This window comes from Chrysoperla carnea, chromosome 1, assembly GCF_905475395.1.
Source record: "Chrysoperla carnea chromosome 1, inChrCarn1.1, whole genome shotgun sequence".
In the NCBI taxonomy this organism is placed as follows: Eukaryota; Metazoa; Arthropoda; class Insecta; order Neuroptera; family Chrysopidae; genus Chrysoperla; species Chrysoperla carnea.
The window spans coordinates 100,545,223-100,567,442 of record NC_058337.1 but is presented as its reverse complement, the minus strand read 5'-3'; the positions used below and the strand labels follow the sequence as shown (position 1 = coordinate 100,567,442).

General features: G+C 27.7%; 1 protein-coding gene across 6 annotated transcripts in view; it reads right to left on the bottom strand.

The window, feature by feature from the left end:
* Nucleotides 1–7,888: 7,888 nt before the first annotated feature.
* Nucleotides 7,889–22,220, bottom strand: part of LOC123295303 (actin-binding LIM protein 3) — a 118,758-nt gene continuing 104,426 nt past the window's right edge. Inside the window, exons 6-15 of one of the 6 annotated variants that reach the window (XM_044876600.1) lie at nucleotides 22,028–22,105; nucleotides 20,902–21,097; nucleotides 19,365–19,613; nucleotides 18,875–19,109; nucleotides 18,637–18,815; nucleotides 15,097–15,200; nucleotides 11,751–11,820; nucleotides 9,756–9,796; nucleotides 8,243–8,443; nucleotides 7,890–8,181 (exon numbers count right to left, since the gene is read on the bottom strand). In XM_044876600.1, the coding sequence (XP_044732535.1) occupies nucleotides 8,068–8,181; nucleotides 8,243–8,443; nucleotides 9,756–9,796; nucleotides 11,751–11,820; nucleotides 15,097–15,200; nucleotides 18,637–18,815; nucleotides 18,875–19,109; nucleotides 19,365–19,613; nucleotides 20,902–21,097; nucleotides 22,028–22,105 (1,467 nt within the window). In that variant the 3' untranslated portion in view covers nucleotides 7,890–8,067. Of the gene's footprint in view, nucleotides 8,182–8,242; nucleotides 8,444–9,755; nucleotides 9,797–11,750; nucleotides 11,821–15,096; nucleotides 15,201–15,513; nucleotides 15,600–18,636; nucleotides 18,816–18,874; nucleotides 19,110–19,364; nucleotides 19,614–20,901; nucleotides 21,098–22,027; nucleotides 22,106–22,220 lie in introns of those variants that run through there. The other 5 variants (XM_044876609.1, XM_044876618.1, XM_044876626.1 and 2 more) reach the window with 5 other exon arrangements.

Sequence of the window (22,220 nt, the reverse complement as noted above, 5' to 3'; positions counted from 1 at the left end):
AACTAAAAATAAAGAAATACAAACCAGAAATATAGGATTTAAAATAAGAAAATTTTCTTATTGATTCTCTAACTGAAAATCAGGCCAGGAATTACATATTGAGTCACATGTGCCCTGACCATAGGCGGCAAATTTTGGGGGAGGGGAGGCAAATTTATCGAAAGATCAAAATATTTTTACGTACATATGAACTTGATCTTAGGCATGACGAAAAATGTTGAAGATGTAAAATTTTATACTTTTGAATTTCACAAACATATTCTCAGCCAAACGTATAATTTTTAAATTCCGATTCATACGCTTTCTGAAATAATGACGAATTCTTAAGCATATATAACATCGATAAAAAAGATTTGAGCGGAATTTTCTCCTCATTTAAAATTGTATATGTATTTTATTGTATCAGAACTAGTTGCAGAAACTTAGGGCGGCATTTTTTGCCATTGCTCAAGGGCAGCACTTTGTGCAAATCGGCCCTGCTTAAAATTGATATAACTAAACGATAATAACCAGTTAGGAATATTCATTATTTTAAATTATGATAATGAGATACGTCATGTCACCTCTAAATGATAGGTACCCAATTTTGGGTTCATTGAGTTCCCATGTTTTTATGTTAAGCTATATTCATCCAATAATAGCTCAGATGTCATTCTGAAGGCCGAATTTAATGCAATGAGAGATTGCAGAATTTTACAACACTCTTATTAAAAATTAACAAAAAAAAAATGTGTAGTATGTAAATTTGTACTGTATTCTGCTTCGAACACTAGTTTATAACTGTGAGTTTGGTTACATTATATATAGAACGTCAATTCGTTTGTGCTCGAAAACCAGAAACGATAAAGTATTTAATCCATCATTCGACATGCTTATCAGTTGTGGCCGCATGATTCGTGTTGTCATTGCCGAAAATCCAACAATATCACTCAATATCGGTCGTGCAGATCGTGATATTGTGATACATATCTCTGAAAATGTAATATATAACGGCCTTGCTCTGAATACCACCTCACTCAGGCATGTTCTAAAATACTTTCAAGAATTTAATCAGATACATGAAACCTATAAATGAGGCTTTATAAAATTTGATAAAAAATATATAAGCACACGTTTTTAGTACTATATAATATCTATGATTGTACCAACAATACTTCCCGAATATTTTTAAAAAAGTATTGTCTAATATTATGTAATTGAATTATAATAATAAGACTAAAATAAATATGATAATAATTATTAATTTTCTAAAAAAAATCGCAACGGAAATTTTATTTTTATTAACAATAATAGTAATTACAACGTATAATTTTTTATATACGTAATTTTTTTTAATAAAAGTTCAAGGTCTTTGTAGTTGAAATACAAAAAATTCAATAATTATGAATTATTCACTAATCACAATTGATTGTATGCAATAATTGTATCAATAAACGAACATAAAAGCAATTCATGATATCTAGATTTAAATAAAGACCAAAATTTCGAATGATTCATGCATGATAGAGACGATCACTGATATTAATTTTTCTTAACATACTACTTAGATTATCTTTTCTATACTAAGTAATGTTTTGATTATAATTTTATACAAAATATATCCTGTTAGCCTTGACGAAATAAAACAAGTAATAATAATTTTAATAAAATTGAAAGTAGCAGCACAATTATTTCTAGAAATAATAATTGAGTTAAGTACTTCATCACTGCAGATAAAAAGAACGTGATTTACCTTAAGTATATTTTGAATTGTTGATAAGTTAGAAATTAGAATTTGATTAGAAATTTATCTGAATAATAAAAAAATTATTCACACACCTTTTCAATTTTATTGAAAGTACTCCTTAAAAATGTCTGAATCAGCATGAATTTCATCTTTAAAATTCTGAAATACAGTTGAAAGGGGAAAAATAATAAATAGATACGTTTTCTTTTCAAATATATTTAGCGACTCAGCACATACACTGATTTTATAATTTGTTTTCTCACTCTAGAATAAATAAAAACATAAATGGGAATTTTTTTTCTCTTATAAAAAAAAATTATTAATTGAAGTGATACAATAAATATTCCTTTTTATTATTAATTTGCATACGAATTTGTACTATGATGTCATCAAACGCATTTAGAACAACTATCTACTATAAAAATGTGAATTTCTTCGAATTTTTTTATGTTCTTATGTGACAACTAAAACGTTTGATGCTACAGATTACAGCGATGTGTACTTTTGCACATAAACAGTTTAAATTAAGAATCATTGTATTGCAGAAATTAGGAGTAGTGTTGGCATAAAATATGTTGTTCTTTTTAAGCCAAATCAATGAATGTATTTACGTTTTATCGTTCAAGAATCGTTTCATTTTTGAAAATACAGTGGAACGTCAATAATTCGAACTTCGTTAAGTCGTCATCCTCATTAATTCGAAAAAATTCTATTCCCGTTCGCAGAACCCTTAAATACGCGGTATTTCGGATTATTTAGACTTCGAGATATTAATAGTAAATATTTATACTCTGTAACTCGATTTTCAAATAGCTTACTACGTAACCCATAGTTAGTAAAATACAATGACGCAATTTATTTCAATAAATATCTACTAAATCGCGCTTTTCTAAGTCGAAATTTATGCAATTAAATCTCTGTACCTAAAACTGCTTGTTAAATCGAAAACTCATTAACTCGAATTTTTTTGCATTTTCCTTGATGTTCTAGTTATTGAGATTCCACTGTATTTTATTTAAAAATTAGAATACGGTTGTTTTCAAATTTTTTGTTTAGACGTTACGGAACTATATTTTTTATATCATCGAGAAGAAATAAAATAAAATATATAATGTTCAACTTCTCGAGGACTTAAGAGTTTTTTTTATTATTTTGTCTTAGGATATTATTTGAAATTGAATATTAATTGAAACACTTACTAAAATTTGGAAAGATTGGGCAAAGGATAAAATTAAATACTTGGCCAAATGTGTTGAAAATTAGGTTGATCATTTTATATATTATTCCATTGTTGGTTAGAATCAGATTTTTAACTATTGTTGTATAACAATAAGTTTCAATTAAAAGGAATATTTATTGTCCTATAATTTTTTTGTAAATTTTTTATTTTTAAAACTACTTACAGTTCAATCAAATATACAGTAATCTCAATTTGAAAATATAATAGTTAACTTATTAATTTTTTTCTTAAAATCATTTTTTTTTACTCCTTAGTACAATTAACAATATTTTACTAAATATATTATTATAGTTATATTATCTATGGACTAGCCTATAAAAGCAATGCTTGATGAAAATTTGAAATATAAACTCTGTTCGTTGATCTGTTGACCCACTTTACGACAATAAAAGACTTACTATTAATTATAAACAACACTTAGGCCATGGGTTTGCCTGTAGCGATTTCTTTAAATTAATTTTTCGATTGTCAGCTTGTAAAAAACCTGCCTAAGATAGCCAACGCAATGCCAAAACTTTTTTATTCGATCTAGCATGGATCAAAATCAAAACAGATCTCATATTTCAAAATTGTGTCAAAAATGCATTTATAATATTTAATAGGAAAATATACGGCCGGTAGCAAAAATAAATTTACCTTTTCCTTAAAAAAATACCATATACATCAAGGAAATTTTGATAAATATGGTGTTTAATTCTTTCCAACTATTTTAATTCTTCATATCTTCAAACAACAAAGAATTAACTCGAAGTATTTTAGAATTTTATATCAAAATATCTTCACTTATTTTTCAAACGAAAACATCAAAAAATATTCTTATTATGCAAATAAAGAACAATGAACTGCATCAATTTACAGCCATATTTTGTTGTTGTTGTAAAAAGTCTACGATTAAATTTTACATTTGAGAATCTTGAATTCTCAAAAGCTGCCTGCCATTTTGTTATATTTTATAGTCAATAGAAAATTCTGTACACCTAAAGAAGATTGATTATTTTTCTAAATGTCGACTACTCTTTTTTTTTTACAAATTTCTTTAAATGATTATATGGTAAATATTTAGAGGATGAAGATTATATATTTTACCTATTTACTGAAATTTATTTACCACTTGTGCGCTGTACACTTTCTCTGAATCATAGTTGCGTATAGATTATGATTCATTTTCTCAAAAATCTCCAAGTATAAAACTAGAATTTGATTATAATAATTAAATTATCGATATTGATGATTATTTTCAAAATAAATTAAAATTCAAGAAGATTTAACAAGAATCATGTTCGTTTCAAAACATTTTTTTAAACGATCCTAGGTCTATTAATGAAACAGAAATGATTCAGTTAAAACTGCAAGAGTGAATCAATCAACATACCACATTTAGGCTTGAATTACACGCATTTTTCGGTTTGATTTTTTTAAATTTGCACTCTTCGATATTATTTTATAATATTCTTAAGTGTTTATTATTAGTAATTTTAAATTTTGATCGAATTGAACACGTGTAATTTGGACCTTCGTTTAAATAAAATTATAAACAATTAAAAAATACTGTAAAATAAGTAAGTAAATGCTCAATCAATATGCTAATTTTACTTGATAAGAGGACGTTCAAGTTTACGTAGCTCATTTAAACACCAGGAAAGAAGTTTAATTAAGTGTTTTTGCGATTTTATTTAGGTAGGGTGTCTCTCTTGTAATGATCATATTCGGATTTAAAGAATACATGTGCCATTAACGACCTAATATATTTCGTCAAATTTTATATCAATTTAGACTAAAAATTGTGTTAGTAAACCCTAGTTACATTTCAGAGGCCAACCTTGGGTATTTCAAAGTGTTTTTCGAGCCTAGTAAACTGCGTGCTTTGAAAAAGTAATTTGTTTTTTTAAGATTGGCCAATGCAATGTCACCAGGGTATAGTTTTGGGTTATATATCGATGTCTTTATTTCCATAGATTCTTAGTATCCGTTTAATTATTCACACCTACTAATGAAATTATTAGTCTAAGTTAGTGTGACCAAAATTACCAAGGTATTATTTTGTTAATGATACAATGTATAAAAAAACATTACTATATGATAGTATATGCAATACACATTACATAAATGATGTATCTTTGTCCTGGATTTTCCACTGAGCGACAAAAGTTATATCATTTTGTGTATTATATACTGCATATACTATTTTAAAAATCATATAGTAAATTTGCTTCGAGCCACTGCTTCATAGGTAGAATATCAGGGGAGTTTCATAAATAATAAAAAAAAGGCGTAATACTTGAACATTCCTTTAAAATATCGATAAAATTCGTGAATAATATTAAATGTTACAAACAGATAATTATGTTCTTATCAGTGAGAATATGAACTGATATTTAAATCAGGCTGCAACTTGCGAGTTAATTTCATAACTTTTAGATTTAATATCTTCTACGAAAAATGATGCTTTTAATTCTGCTGAAACATTCCTTTCAAAATTTTTACTGTTTGATGCATAAACTCGAAATTATTTATCACGAATTTTATTAATTTTGCATTTTATATGAATTTTTGTACATTAATGATATTTGATTTATCAAAAAATGCTACTTTCATTAAGTTTAGATATTTTTATTTAAATCGTTTGATAATTGAAAACAAGAAAAAAAATACAATTTTTAAATTATTGTATATAAATGCATATATTTCAGTAATATATAAAGCACCTTACTCGGAAAGTATTGGTGATAAAAAATCTGATATACATAGAATCATTAAAATGGAGAAAACTAGAGAGTTAATTAATTCGCCGTACAAATCTTGCCTAGGTGGCCATTTTGATATGAACAGTGTTTTACTTTGGTAATTTTTTCTAAAATTTTTGATGATCAGAGGAAAACTAATGTTTTCAACAAGAAATTGTCTTTGTCCCGCAGCATGTTCGTATTTACTATTGAACACAGTATTGAAATAAAAAAGATGTCGTTATGTTGGCTATTTTATATATTGGAGCCACCTTCATCGTGGTATTGATCCATTATGCTCAAAGTAATGGTAGTTGTTATTCCACCGAGGTATAAATTTGTTCATAGCGTTAAACAAGGTGAATAAGCATCCAATCGGTATCATTAAACTTGAAACCGAGAGACCCTGTACGTTGCTTTTTATGTAAATACACATTCGGTAATATATCTTGAGATCAGGTGGTATAGTGTATTAGACACTATTGAGATCATAACGGTAAATCGTTACCGACTATAATTGAAATTGATCCGTTTAAGATCGGACTTAAAGTTATGACCTGAGCGAACACTTCACTTGCGAAGGATTGACTCACTTTTTTTTTGGAGTTAAACATTAAAAAGACGATTAATTTTTCCAAATAATTATAATGTTACCCGATTAATGAGGGAAAATTACTGCTAGCGAACAACAATGAGTATTGTTCATACTAATATGGCCGACAAGTTTTATTCCCTCTCTAGTTTTCTGAATATAAATCACTTTTAAGCTGTCTTGATGATAAATAATAATTATTAAGAACACAAATATAAACAAAATTATATTGATTACAAACAGAATTAAATCGTTGTTGCGGAATAGAAAAAAATTTACGTATCGAAGGTTTATCTTATTTTACGTTTTTTTATTTACTTTATTTGTTGATTAGCAAATTAAAAAAATTCGATGTTATATAGAGGCTTAACTACAGTTAAAAATGTTTTTTTTTTATTTACAAAATATTTGGAGCACGGTTGAGAATATTTTGTTGTATCGACGTTTTCTTCTGTTAATCCTTATATTTATATTTTAATTAGTAGCCTTGATTTCATTTAAGCATCATCTATGTTTTAATAGCTCCAAAAAACGGTTGGTATTTATATTACGATAAGCGAATTCAACTTGAAGCCACTGTTTATAATCAATATAATTTATTTATATTTAATAGCCACCATTTTTTAAATTGCTATCCGGTCCAATTATTTATATTTAAATAATTCTTTTATTACACTAATTTATTAAGCTGCTCCTTAAAATTATTTGAATAATATAATTTAATAAAAATAAAAATAAGGACATGATCGGGGAGTTTTTAAAAAAAACTAGATTTGGTGAATTAGATTAGGTTAGAATACAAAACGATAGAAGAGTCCAAAAAATTTAAACGTCCAAAAAGTCTATAAACAGATTGAATCACAGGGAAGTTGGACTTGGTATCAAATCAGAAGATTATAGTTGAACGTTTCGTCTCTCTATTGAGACTTCTTCAGAAACTACAAATTATAATTAACATTTTTCTTTCTATGGGCAATAAATAACCATAGAATAAAAACGGCCCTATATTATGAAGAAGTCAGAAGTCTTATTCTTTTCCGAAATTTCAATTTGCTTTATGTTCTTTTTGCTACGGTGTACTATTTGTAGATTAGAAAGTTATTACTTTTAAAAAATAGACTTTCTCGAAAGGCTTTAACATCGGTCATCTTACAATTCTTGACCCTTTCAGTTAATTTCGTAGTTTTCATAATACCTCTATCGTTCTATATAACCAAATCTTCAAGAAATTGATCAAAAATTACTCATCTTCTTAAAAATTAGTTAACTTGACACTAGAAATGTTATCAAGGTATCTTTGAAGGACAAATTGTATTAAGATCGAAATCCGATATGCAGTATTGAATACTCATAATAAGGTTCCATTCTATTTATAATCTAGTTCATTTTATTTTCAAAACTTTTGTCCCCTCTAATTATTTAAAGGTTTTAACAAAGTAATTATTAAAATTTTTATTAAAATATATTATTCGTTTAAAAGCGCGTAAATAAATAAATAGTATTTTTACAAAAATACAATTACAAATAAAAACAAAAGTTGCCAACAAAAAAATAAAAATAGAAACACCTTCGACCAATAATTAATTACACAATTTTTTTTTTATTTTTTGGTCTGTATCATAAATTAAAATAGTTTTTTTTTTTTGTTTTGTTTAACACTACATATAAAATTTAGATAAGAAAGTAGCTTGAAACATGAAAAAGAATTGTATCAGGTGAAATGGTTAAGAACCCGGGGTGTTTGTGAATGACAAAATGAGTTGAACGCATAAATTTTAATAGAAAATTAGAACAATCGCACACGTCGTTTAATTTCATTCCTACGCCATTGTGGTAACCTATAAAATTCAGTTCTATTGGTTTGAAATATCGCCTCAAACTCTGCATCTGATAAGTGCCGCTACAAAAAAAAATTAATAATTAGTTTAAATTTTTTATAGAACGTGATATTTTATTTTTACCTCTAAATTGCACCGGTCAACATCATGAGGAAGGCGATAATTCGTTATAAGCAATAAATGGTAAGGATATATTTTAGCTGGCTCATTAATAAGCATAGAGTGGGCCATATTCGGCAGTGAACGTCTAATATGTGGAGCATATGGTCCAGTAAATCCCCCGAGATTTCCAGTATATGTTGTTGAAACTGGCATTTCAGTTGTCTAATATTAAACAGAAAACTCAATTATTTTATATTGAATTAATTTTTATTTAAACTATAAGTATTCAATCAAATTCAAAAATTTATCCTGTTATCGTACTTCTATTTTAAGACACGGGCACGAGTTGTTGCACAAAAAAATTTTCTTATTAAGTCATTAACGAGAAAGATTTTCTCATTAAGCAGCAATAATAATATAAAGAACGTTTATTCTCAGTTTCAACATTTCGATATTAAAGTGGCTTACATTCTAGATCACTAGAAGCGAAATATACCGCAAAAACAGTTTTGCGTGCCATTAATATCTTGAAACGCCGATATCATAACGATGGGGGTTTTGCCCGTTTATTGGAACAACTAAAGGAAGATATTTAATAAAAAATTGACTTAACAAAAATTTGTTTGTATGTTTATACGGTCACTATTAATATACGGATCTTTAGGCGAATTTCACATCATTAGAAATTCTTCGCAGAATCCCCTGAACAATTCTGATAATGATATGGTATCTTAAATGTAATGTATGTGAAGAGTGCCTTTCTGGCGTTGATTAGATTTTTTGGTGGTGTATAGAGCTGTCCTAACACCCTAATTCAAAGTGTATATTAAGAATATTAAGAGCTATTACCATTTTAAGAGATACCATTTTAAGTAGAAACTTCGGCGATAATCAATTATCTTAAGATTTCAGGATTTTCTCTTTGACACTAAACATAAATTTTATTTACAAGATAAATATTTAAATCTTATGAATTTGAAAGAATACTGTTTGGGCTACCATTGTACTAAATCGAAAAAGAGTGATGTACATTACAGAAGTGTTTACTACAATTCAGCAAAAACCGATCATACAAAGGAGTTAGGTAAAATTTGATTTTTTTTTTTTCGTTTAAAAATAAAAGTATTGATTATTGATTTAAGTTAAATAATATTAGTTTTCACTTATTGTTAAGCAACGGCACATTTTTTTCGAAGAAAGCTTATTTCATCGTTGAGTCTGTATATGTTTGCAACTATTAATACACCATATCATAAAATGGTGCGAATGAAAGTTATTACCGCTGACCTTCCCCTAGAATAATTAACATAAACGGAAAATTCAAATTTTATTATTCTCCTTTGATAATGTACATTACTTATGTTCGTAATAATACATAGGTATGTTGTAATATTTACAAAGCTTTTAAAATTTAATTTTGATTTGATAAATAAAAGCATTTATTTAATTTTGATTACAGTATTACCGCACCAAAATATATAAAATTATTAATATTAGAATTTAAAGCATTCCTTTTTCAATTGTATGTACATACCATAGCACGCCTTTCCACATCAGTGATGGAACCACCGGAAACTGCGGGTAGAAGCAATTCATTTTTACAGTGTTTAACCGTATACAATAGATATTTGTAACGGCCACACATAACAATTAATATTATTACAAAATTTTTACACACTTGTTTATTATCCAAAAACATGCGCATTGTTACAAATATAAATGTTAATGAACATGCGCTTTGTCAATTTTTTTTTATTTGATTAAAATAATCATTGTTATATGTGTTCGTTATCATAGCCTGTGAGCTACCAACAGATTTTCTTTGGATCAAAACCAACACGGCTAGTTTTCTTTCAGGTTGGTCTTATAATAATGTGTTAAAGCCTAGTGAACGTCAGCTGCGGTACCACGGATAGGTTGGGAAATGATAGCCTTTCATTAACGTTAGAAATAGAGAAATATAAGTTAAACCACTTCTATTGACAATTTATACATACGGTTTTTTAAATAATTTCTCTTGAAAGTGAGAGAGTACATATCCGTTAAGCAATGTGGATAAGAAAGATACTATTAGATGCTTGTATTGATACTATTGAACTCACTTTTACTGATTCAGCTAATGTTCATGATGTTTCATAAATCATATCAATCGAAATGAAATGACCAACTGAAATCTGTCGCTGGCCTTCGGGCTATTCCAAAGATACAATCATAAAAATCAATGATACAATCATACATGGTGTTTTTAAAATATCTTTATATTTGCGCAAAAAAGCGGCGCAAATCAAAGAAACAATTGAGAATAATTGTAATTAATTGCGTTTGCATCGTTGATTTTTTGAATCGCTAGTTTTTTTTTTTTATAATATGAGTAAGAATTTTTTGAATGCTGTGCTATGTATCCGATATCTCGATAATTTAAATTTTAGTGTGAATTAAGTAACATTCAAATATTATCACTCAATTTATAAAACATAATATTTGTTTAAATTAGTAAAGTTGTATATATTTGACCAGTTAAAATTTTCTGATTCCACAACCAATAATTCGATTTACATCAGTGTTTTCCAAACTTTTTCGAACATTTCATATTTAAAAACTAATATTTTAAGATTTGAAAATGTTTGACACGCTATAGTAGTTAATGTTCGTTTGTCAATAGTCATGATGACCGTCCTAGTTTTGGAAACACTGATCCAATAAATTTATATATATATCAATTATATACATAAAATTTAATTATTTGATCGATATCGTGAATGTATTAAAATGCTTTCTGAGAATTTATTTTCAAGTCGAAATGCATGGAAAGCAAATTACAATTCATTTCGGTTAACTTCTCAATATTTTAGACATGTTGTTCGAGTTACAGAGACTAAATTTCATTTACACGTGACGACTTTTTCACGAGAAAATCACGCAACGCGTGAGCAGATAATTTTGTATGTAAGTTCTAATATAAGGCTAATGGAGGTTTACTTAGTTTGGCATTAATTAATATATCTGAAAAATTTAGAACACTTTTGACAACAATTTACTCCGCTCCACACCTCGGATGTACCTTTCTACAGATCTGACATTAATGCGCATTTCTATATAGAAACGCAAGTATTAATATATTTCGAATTCAGAAAATTTAAGCGTTATAATTTGTAAGGGCCTCTTCTTATTATTATGTATATAATTGATTTAAATATTTAATTTTGCACACCCATTTTAAATATTGTTTATGGACTACGCTTGCATCTAGTCAAAACAAACTGATTTAATCAGCTAACAATCCTTGATGTAAACCTTAAAGTTTTAAAATCATTTTATAATAACGTGATTGAAGACCTTTTTGGTTAATTAAAAAACGTTTTATATGGATTATCCATATATTAGATCATGCATGCAAAAAGAAATTAATATTGACTACATAGAAGAATAAAAAACATCACCGAGAAATCATAATGGGTTAAAAATGCTTATTGTTCAGATTGTTGTTTCCCATTGAAATAAATTTATTAACATATAACATCATACTCACTGTCTGATTTTCCGCTACTAAATTCCGTACTGTGTGTTTTATCGCCTAATCCGCTAAATGAATAATCACCCTGTATATGAAACATAAATATATTAGAATTTGTTAAAAATTATTATGTTTTATCTCATAGGCATAACATAGTCTAAGATCCCGAACTAGATCGACCTTCCCTCATCGAGTTTAATACATAATTAGTAAAAACGTACTGGGCTAGGCTAGCCGCCTCGCATTCGTGTGAGGCTACGCTTAAGTAATAATTATTTAATTAAATTTTATTAGATAATTACCCTCGTCGAGTTTTCTTAAATATATTATATGAAAATGTAAAGAATAATGTTGCGAACACTTTGACATATGGTTGCCTTAGTAAAAGTGAGCAAATCTTAAAGCTGTCGCCATTTTATGGTTTTAATAATTGAGATAACGGTGACAATCCAAAGATTTGCTTACCTTTTCTAAGACAACCCTACACCATCTTGTTCGTTATTTAAATTTTTAAATATAATATTTAAAAAGGATAATTATCGAATAAAATTTAATTAAACATAGCCTTGCAGGGATGTGGGGCGGAAACCCTAATATTATATTATAGTAAAAAGCGCTGTTTGATAAAGATATTAGATTTTCTTGGGTTGAATAGTTTTTTTACAACTGTCCGAAACAAAAGCAAATCGATGACAAGGCCTATAGAGGAATGTCGATTTTGTAAGGATCTTGTACTAACATATCGATCTGGAAGGTTGTATTTTATGAGCTATTTGGTGTGCGATATGTTAAACTTCATTATCTGTTGCAGTTTTTCGAGATTCCGCTCAATTTTCTAGATATCGGCGATTGAAAAAATATTATTATTATTTATAATATCTTTAAAATTTGTTTGACTAGTTTTTTTAATCACATTTATGATTATTTCTGAAAATATTCTGTTTTTTCAATTTTTTCTCTCTCTTACGTGTTTCTTATCATTTTAGGCGGGCACAGCTGTACACACGTATGTTATTAATAGAGTTGTGCCCGACGGAAGGGTTTGAATTTTTTAGAATCATCCCCTACATCCTCTATTATCTATTGTTTTGGCGGATTTATAAAAAATTATAAACGTCAATTAGGAATTTCCACTTAGACAACGGTATGAAGTAAAAACTTTGCGCCTGAAAGGAAAATGGCAGTTGTAATAAAGACAAAACTTTAGTCCTTGATTGTTGCATCAGATAAAATAACATTGAATAATTTCTGTTATTATAATGAAAAGCTGTTCCATAAAGTACAATTTTCCAGATGAATATCCTAAATATGTAAGCAAAATTTCAGTCTTTCATTAACATAAACATACATGCAGGAAAATAAATAAGAATATAAGCCTAAATGAGCATGTTCACGATTTTGGACACCCTAATTTAGTAGAATACAATTTATTTTTTCTATTTATTTTCTGTTCAACTTTTAACCATTCCAATATGGATTTAGTCGATTTTCTGCAATGCGTTGAATCGATCTGGATAACATTTTTGCAATACTATGCTTAATTTTTCCAAAATTATTCCTAAACGAAAATAAGTTGTGAGCGTAAATCAGGAGTGTGACCGACCTTGACGATTTTCAAATAAAACAAAAAAAATTAAGATATATTTTGTTTAAAGTTAGGTCCTCGTAAACAAGCTCATAAGATCCTAATGGTAGAATTATTAATAATAGCATTTTGTGTGTACCATGCTCTACGACTATTCATATATACGACATCAATAATAATAAAAAATTTACTTGAAAAAATTATTAAAATTTTAAATTTATTAATAGTTTGAAAACAAATTTTCTTTTGTACCAGCAAATGTAGAGTACATTAAAAATAAATATAATTAAATAAGAATTTTGAATTAATTTTGAAATCTAAAACACAGCATTACAGAATATAATTAAGTCATTTTTAATAAAATTATAATTTTTAGCCAATGCATATCTAAAAAAAAAATATTAAAGCCTAACAAATTACAATGTATTGACGTCTTAATTAATTTTTAATAATCTACAGTTATTTTTAATTAGCGTTAGTAAAAAACTTTAAATTTAAATTCTAGGACGAGCCAATTAATTATTTTTACAAACATGAAATAAAGATATAAAATTTGTTAAATAAATAACGAAATTTGATTAAATTTATAAAAAACAAAGACCATTGTAGCCTAGGAGCCTAATCACATCTCGTAGCTAATGAATGTCTATGACTGTACCAAAATTTTTTTGTATTCTTATGCGATGAGTTTTATTTTCGAAAGTGTTTGGCTCTAAAATTCAATTTTTTTTCTAAATCATGATATAAATAAAATTTTTTTTGTGATGAAATAGGTTTTTCGACTTTTAAGCTTATTTAACATACATATTTTTGAGCTTTCCAGAAACTTAAAATAATCTTTGAACTTGACAAAATCCCGAAGAGTAACTACAGATTACTTCATTCTAAACCCTTAATTTTAAATCATTAAAAATATTTATTTTAATAGCATATTTGTATTGAAATACAATACTTGGAGCAATATTTTAATTGGAGCGATAATTAAAAAAGCCAACAATTCCATTTTTCTCCCAAAATAATTTTATTTTGCTATGTTTTTTTAACAATTTTTAATTGAATTTTAGAGCTAAGCATATTCGAAAATTGAATTCAAGGCATAAAAATACATAAAACTTGGATGCAACCGTGGACATTTATCGGCTACGGGATTAGGCTCTTCAAGTATTACTATTTTATCGATACCATAGAAATAATTTCAAAAATTATTAACAAGTAAAAATAAGAATTGTTGTTTTGTAGAAGTAGCTATAATAGCAATTTAAAAAAATTTTATTACACATAGTTCGCATGTCACCCTGTAAAATTTATAAAAAAGATTATGGGATGATTCCTACAGACATGACGAAATTAAAGGATCTATGTTTTGAACAGAGGAAAACAGCAAGATAATTTTATAAACTCGAAATACAAATACACTATTGGAACTTTGTAAAACTAATAAACAAATTATTTTTTTTAAATAATTTTATGACATTATTCTAATAACATCAACGTATTCATACACAAACAAAAATTTTATTCTGTGAATAATTTTTGAAATTATTTAAACGTTGTTAGTATGCAAAAGAGACATTTTATTAAAAAAAAAAGTTTTTATTTGTATTCATAATAAACACTTAAAAAATTACTATTAGTATTTTAGCAAAACTATTTTCTAACAAAATTTTAACAATTAATAGAAAAAAATGAAAGTTAGTTGAAAACAAATGAAATGCACAATGATTAGGAATTACGAACGAACAACACAAAATGAATTAGGTGTGTAGATGAACTTACAGGTATAGCCGAGCAGCTACCAGCCGTGGTACTGAATGTGTGAGAGCGTGGGGCTGGAGCAAGACCATACCCCGGTTTGGGAACTTGCCGCAGTGCACTCACCACTGCAGCAGGACAGCCAAACACATACACGCAAAACATTAGCATAATAGAGCAAATCAGCAATATTTAATTGAATAATTAAGGAATGAGGATGGATGATGTGATTGATTGTAAAAGAAAGGGGTTAATTATTACCAAATACTCAAACGTGCCCTTGTTCATGAAAATTAATACACTTAAAAATATTTTATTTGGAAAACAATTTTAAAAAACATTTTGATTCGATTAACTTGTTCGTTAATAAAAGTGCTATGGTATACAGTTTCATCGAAATGTTTTTTAAATTTTGTTTGTTTTCGCTTGATATCGACTTACATATCCATTTTGTCGTCCTGAAGCAGGAAGTGTTGAAGAGCGAAGTCCATAACCTGGTCGAGGCACTGTCCGTAAAGATGAGACTACTATAGTAACCAGATAATAACGGAAAAAATAAAACAAAAGAGGCTTTTACATTTACATGCAAATTAAAATTTAAAAATAAATAAAAATTTTCTAAATGTGTGTCCATTGATGTTACTTCTAAATTATTCTACAAATTTTGTACAATATATTCAAATATTAAATACACAAACACCTAATGCTGCAACAAAAATTAGTAGCATGAACTTGTAATTATTCCCCCTCTTTTTTCTCAGGCATTCGAACCGATGACATTTCTTACACAAATCTATAGAGTAGAAAATTTTATGTTTCTTAGCAAATTTCAATTCATTTCAGAAGTAACAAAAACAATTTTGATAAAGTCTGTCTGATATCAAGGGAGACAATTTTGACAAAGTCTGTCTCGTAGAAATTTAGTTTTAATTTTACATTTTTATCAATGCGTATAGATATGAAGATTTCGGCTAGCGTTTATAATGCCATAAAGTTGGAAATCCCTATCCGAGAATATTTTCCATTCAACCTAAATTATTTAATTATATGTAATCACTAAAAATAGCATATAATTAATAACCATAATTACATCAGTATAACATTCTATGCCTATAAAGTGTCCTGTAAAAGGATTCCAATTAAAATCGATAGATAGAGAATCGATCTTCCTTAGCAGGATTGTCCAATACGTGTTAGCAACAATAATGATATGCGCCAATTCAAGTTTAAATATTATTTTACTGATTCTTGCAGGATATTTCATACGTTTCGAATTTATGTTATTTGTTTTTACGATAGAGGTTTTCTTTCCGATAATGAATATTATAAATCGAAATATAATTTTCATATCGATTCGATATTTGATAAACTTCATTTTAAGTGGTTTAAAGTAGCAAAAACAAATTTTCAAAAATAAATTCGATGAAAAGTATCCCTTGTATATATCGTCTGTATTAAAAGCTAAAATAATTTTTAAAAGACATAACCGAACTTATTGGTCTAGATGGTAAGAAATATTTTCCCTTGTAACCTTTTTTTTGAAAATTTATGTTTACCGATTAATGAGTCCGTAAATATTAAAACTTAGGGAATAAAATACACGTGGTAAACTGCATATGTAATCTAAATTGCACATTTCAATAGATTAACAGTACAGATTCTAAGAACAATGGTGACTGAGGAGGTATGAGCGTTTAGGCTTTTTCTATAGGTTGAAAAAAATTTGAATCATTATTTAAATTAACCCAACGAATTAAATACAACTAGTATATAATTTCTAAATTTCTAAAGAAAAATAACATATTCTTATAGTTTATACACGTTTTCGTTTTTATTTTGACTACTAGATGGCGGACTTTACTACTCACTAAAGTAGTAATTTAAATATAAGTATTATTTAATAAATTCTTGATTTGATAATGTAAAAATAAAACATTTAAAGTCTTATATTTATAGACAGTGAGTGTAATATTTTCAACTCATCGAATTTTAATTTATATTTTATTATTATTTGTGTTTGTTTACTAAACTCTTGGTTATGTATGCCATCTATCAGTCAAAATAAAAACGATAGCGTGTATGCATCACGAGAATATATCATTTTCCAATATAAATGATTAATGTTACAATTGATTTTACTCTCTAAAAAATGTTATAAAAATGGACACACACATTCTACGTAAAAACAAAATACTAACAAATAATAAAATAAAAAAAGCAAACTAAAAAAAATAAGGATTTTAAAAAAGGTAAATTAAATTTAATGCTAATTTTTGAGAATACAATTTACAATTGTATATAATTTTGAATATTCCATGCTATAAAAATGAAATTTATCTAATTGTAAGACAAATTTAGGATCATGCTATATTATATATAAGTGGTCCTTCAAAACATTGCGAAAATTCAGGATGGAAACACTTTTATAATGTTAATTGGGGACAAAATAATTACTTTTGCTTCAAATTTTTAAACGAATACGATTTTTTTATGGTTTCATTATAGATAACAATATTTAAATTTACAATACAGATATTTTAATTTCAAAACAGAATCTTTTAAAATTTATCATATTTTCCAACTGTTGCCATGATTGGTTGGCTGTGTAGTTATCCACTAAGGGCCTAAGATCCATAGTGATACTTATATTTCGCTAATTATATTTCTGCTTTTCATTTATTTAGTCCTATTCATACAACTATATCTGTCCGCAATTCTCAATACATACCTTGTATGGCAGTTAGTACTCTATTCGCCATGGGAACTGATTCTAGCGCTGTCTAGTGGTAGAAAATAGAAGCTGTCTATGACATAACAAATTTATATTAAAATCACCTAAATACTTGATAATGTCATTTATATTTATTTCAAAACTTTTATTATCCATTATGACTAACTTTTGACACGTTCGTACTCTTATTTCTGTTGAAATTTGACTTGTCATAGACAGCTTTTACTTTCTACCACCAGACAGCGCTAGAATCAGTCCCCATGGCAAATCGGCTGAGCCAGATGCGTTGGAAACAATAGCTAACAAATTTTATTTATTCAATAGACCTTTTCATTTTTAAAAGTGATTACCTTTTGTTTCTTGCAGTTTGTTAAAAAACTAATGTGATAAAATGATTAACAAATATCTTGTATCTTTGTCCAACTTATTACTGCCTGTCCGAAACAATAATGAATCGTAATTGAAATGAAAAGGTTTATTCATATTATCAAAGAAAATTTACATTTCCGATATACTGAAAACCCAATAACGTCTCGCAAGATTTGATATATTTTCCTTAATATATTTCGATCTCAATGTGTTTGCATCCTCGATTTTCGAAATATAACATTAGATTCCACTTTCATATTTAAACAAATAATTATATTTTATATACATTTTAATAAATGATTTTTGTTTCATGTTTTCATGCACTCTCACCTTTAAAATTTGAATTTTGTGAAATATTTCAAGAAAGAATTTATCCGAATTTTTATTATCTCTATGGGCACTATTTGGAATTTTGGATTTTTAATAGGAAAAATGGATTATAATAAATAAAAATCGATTCATACCATTATAACTAGGAATTTGACCAACAGATCGTCCCACTGATGAACGATAGGTTGAACAACGATCAAAATATTCATCTTCAAACTGTCTTGTTGAATGATCTAAGTTACGTGAAGGGCTTGCACCAATTGGTGATTCGTAACGTAATCGATAGCATGGTTCCTTATTAGCTGAAGGTGTTCTAAAAATTTAAAAAAAGTTTTAAAATTATTCAAAGGTTTTAAATTATTAGAAACAAACCTCGAGGCGTTTCTTGGATCTAAATGTGCAGCTTTCCATTGTCGAATTTTTTCACGCTCACGTACATTTTGTAAAAATACTTTTCCAATACCTGTCGCTATTTTTTCTAATTCTTGTTCTTCCCGTTTTAATTTCGGATCTTCGCATTCGGATTCATTATTTTTAGCATCGACTTCGTCTTCGTCATCGGAACTTGGTACACCTTTGTAAGTGTCAGACCAACGGCGTCTACGTTCTAAAAAATAATAGAAATGTATTTTATGATAACTCGAAATTCTATTGATTATTGTGTGTAATAAGAGAAAGATAGAATATCTATCTTTACAGTCTTGAATACATTTTTTTGAAAACTAACTCGACTTTTTGAAAACTAACTAGAAAATTATTTTGGTGTTCCGGTACTTTTTTAGCATCTCGTATAATACAACGTTTTTCATCTTATCAATGAAGTGTATAAAATTCAAAAAATGTTACAAGATAGAGGTAATACCTGGATCAGTGTATGGATACGGTGGAGCTGGGAAATCATCACGTTCAATTTTTGATTTTTCACCAGGTTTTGGTGGTTTCGCTGCTGGGAAATGTGCTAACTCAATTGGTTCTTCATTATTCATATGTGGCGATTTTGGTCGAGGTGTTTCAGTTCTAAATGTATCAACTAACACACGCATTCCTGATTTTGAACCAGATTTTGATGAATATCTTCCACTGGCTGAACTTCCGCGTAAAGAATTTGCAGCTATAATTAAACGAAAATATAAATGAAATGATCATATGTTAATTGTTGTAACTGAGATAAGTGCTGGTAACATTTTCGAGAGTGAATTTTGAGACAGCTGGATTTTTTACACATTAAACTAAAACTTATCTTAAAAAACTAGATTGTATTAAAATGGTCACAACTGAAGAGCACTGGTTAACGCATCCACATTTAAGTGTCACATTATCCCTCTAATTTCGATAAGAATCCCTAATTCAGCCGTCTTAAAATCAACTTTTTCGTGAAGTTACCAATCTTATCCCATTGTTAATTTTAGTAAAAAGGGCTGGGTAACATATTTTTAGGAATGTTTAATAAATGGACAGGTTGACTATTTTTATTTCAAGAAAAATAAATGAAAGAAATGTTTTCAAGTAAATTAGTTGAATTTTAAATGAAATATACAAATCGGAAGGATATTTTACGCGCTACAACTTTGAATTTTTTTTTTTCTAAAATGCATAGTTTTTGAGTAAACTGCAAAAAACTGCGGAAAACGTAGAAAATTGTTGATTTTTCCAAAAACATCCTTTTTTTACGCATATGAAAATTTATATTCCATAAGTCAAAAATTACAACTTGGCATAGGTGGTATTGTTGCATTTTTACTAAAATCAGCATTATTTTATCTAATTTGAGGGGCTTAAAAAGAAAGAACGGACAAAATAATGGTAAAGAGAACGTGCTTTCTAATACATCTCACACTTAGTTTAAAAAAATTAACCGGCTACCAACAAAAAAAATTTCGTATGAATTGAACTAAAATGCTAATTTACCACCAAAAAACTGTAAAACAATTGAATTTGACAGTTTGTATGAAATCTAATAATTAAAACAAAAAAAGTTTGTTTTTTTTATCATCGTATTTAATTATCTCACTTTCTTTGATTATTAATGTAATGGATTCATCTATCATGGGGTGGACAGTTTAAAATTTGTCCTTGAAGGAAATCCATTTTTGAACACCGTGTATATGGTGGTTTATTAAATGTACCAAATAAGAATACATTCGGATTACAGAGAATCTACTTTACCATAAAAAAAATTTATAAAATTGGAATAATTATTCACGAAAAATTTAGGATAACATAAACTATGATAATAGAAAACTACGAAAGACACATAAAATACTACAAACAATCAATCTTTACGAAAGATATAAAAATTTATTTTGACTACCTTTTGTACTATTTGCAGCTAAACAAGAACAAATGACGCTTTATTTTCTTTTATAAAATTTTAAATCAACTATCAAAATATAACTTACATGTTGGCCGATGGAAATGTGGCGAAGTTGGTGGTTTATCGTAAGGATCTATTGGGCGTTTTAAATAACCTTGAGTTGGTTCTTCTGTTAAATAGCTGTATGTATAAATCCGAGATATATCTTCACTTAATCCACCGGATTTATTATATTCACGAAGTACAAGTCCTGGTGATGTACTTCTATAATGTATTTGATGCTAAAAAATTGAAACAATTTTTAAATTAATTTATATTCTGTCTTACTACTACTATTCTGAGTTAAAATAGTTTTAACCCTTCAGAACGGCTGTGTTGAGAAATTATCTCACGTTTATTTTAAAAGGATTCTTTTATTTTCAAAATTTTCAATGGATTGGAAATTATTTTACTTTACAAGATAGTAAATAAACTTTTTTTTTAATTCAAAATATTAAAAAAAAAGTATTAACAATTGTGAGAGTTTTACTAATCACTTTAGTAAAGTCGGTTTAAAAAAAACTGCAATAGGTGACAGAATTAATCTGGTATTGGATTTGTATTTAGCGACCAAAATTTTGGGCTATATATCCCTTTCGTTAGAGTCCAACGATCCTCCTCGATTAGGTTATGTTGACTGAATGTTCCTCGGGGTCCTATAAACACGTTACTAAAAGTTTCATTAAAATCGAAACTGTTTCCCAACTTTTCCATACATCCCGGCTTATTAACTGTACTAACAGAGAAATCCTTGGCAACAGTCCATCCGTTCTGAAATGACTATTAAATACTATGCCTGGACTTTACTGCTAATTCTGGTATTGTTAGTACTTTTCGGATATAATTTTCTGTGGCTTAGTTGGCCGATATTAGTTTGCCCATTTATACGAATATTATTATCGAGGTTATTCTGGAAAAAAAATCTTCCGTTGATAGAAGTTTCTATATCCCACTTATAGAGGTTTTTAAGGGTAAAAATGATGGGACCTGGCAAATGTTCTCACTAATAAAAGATTCCTGCTAAGTTCTCGCTAATGTAGTTTCAACTGCAAATGTTTGAGTGGTATTTTTATAAATTTATAATCAAATTAATAATCAAAAGCCATTCTGAAAAAAGTAAAATACTGAATAATATTAAAAAAAAAAAAAAAAAACAAAAAAAAAAAACTAACCTTTCTAGACAAACTACTAGGAGGGTAAGGGCTGTAGATAGAGCCATTTAAACTTGGTGTACGTGAACGCATTGAAAACTGCCAACACAATAAATAAAAACACATCCATGCAGAACATAAATTTAAAGAAAAAAAAAAAAACAATAATAAATAAATAAATAAATAAAATATTAAAAAAATAAAAAACAACGGA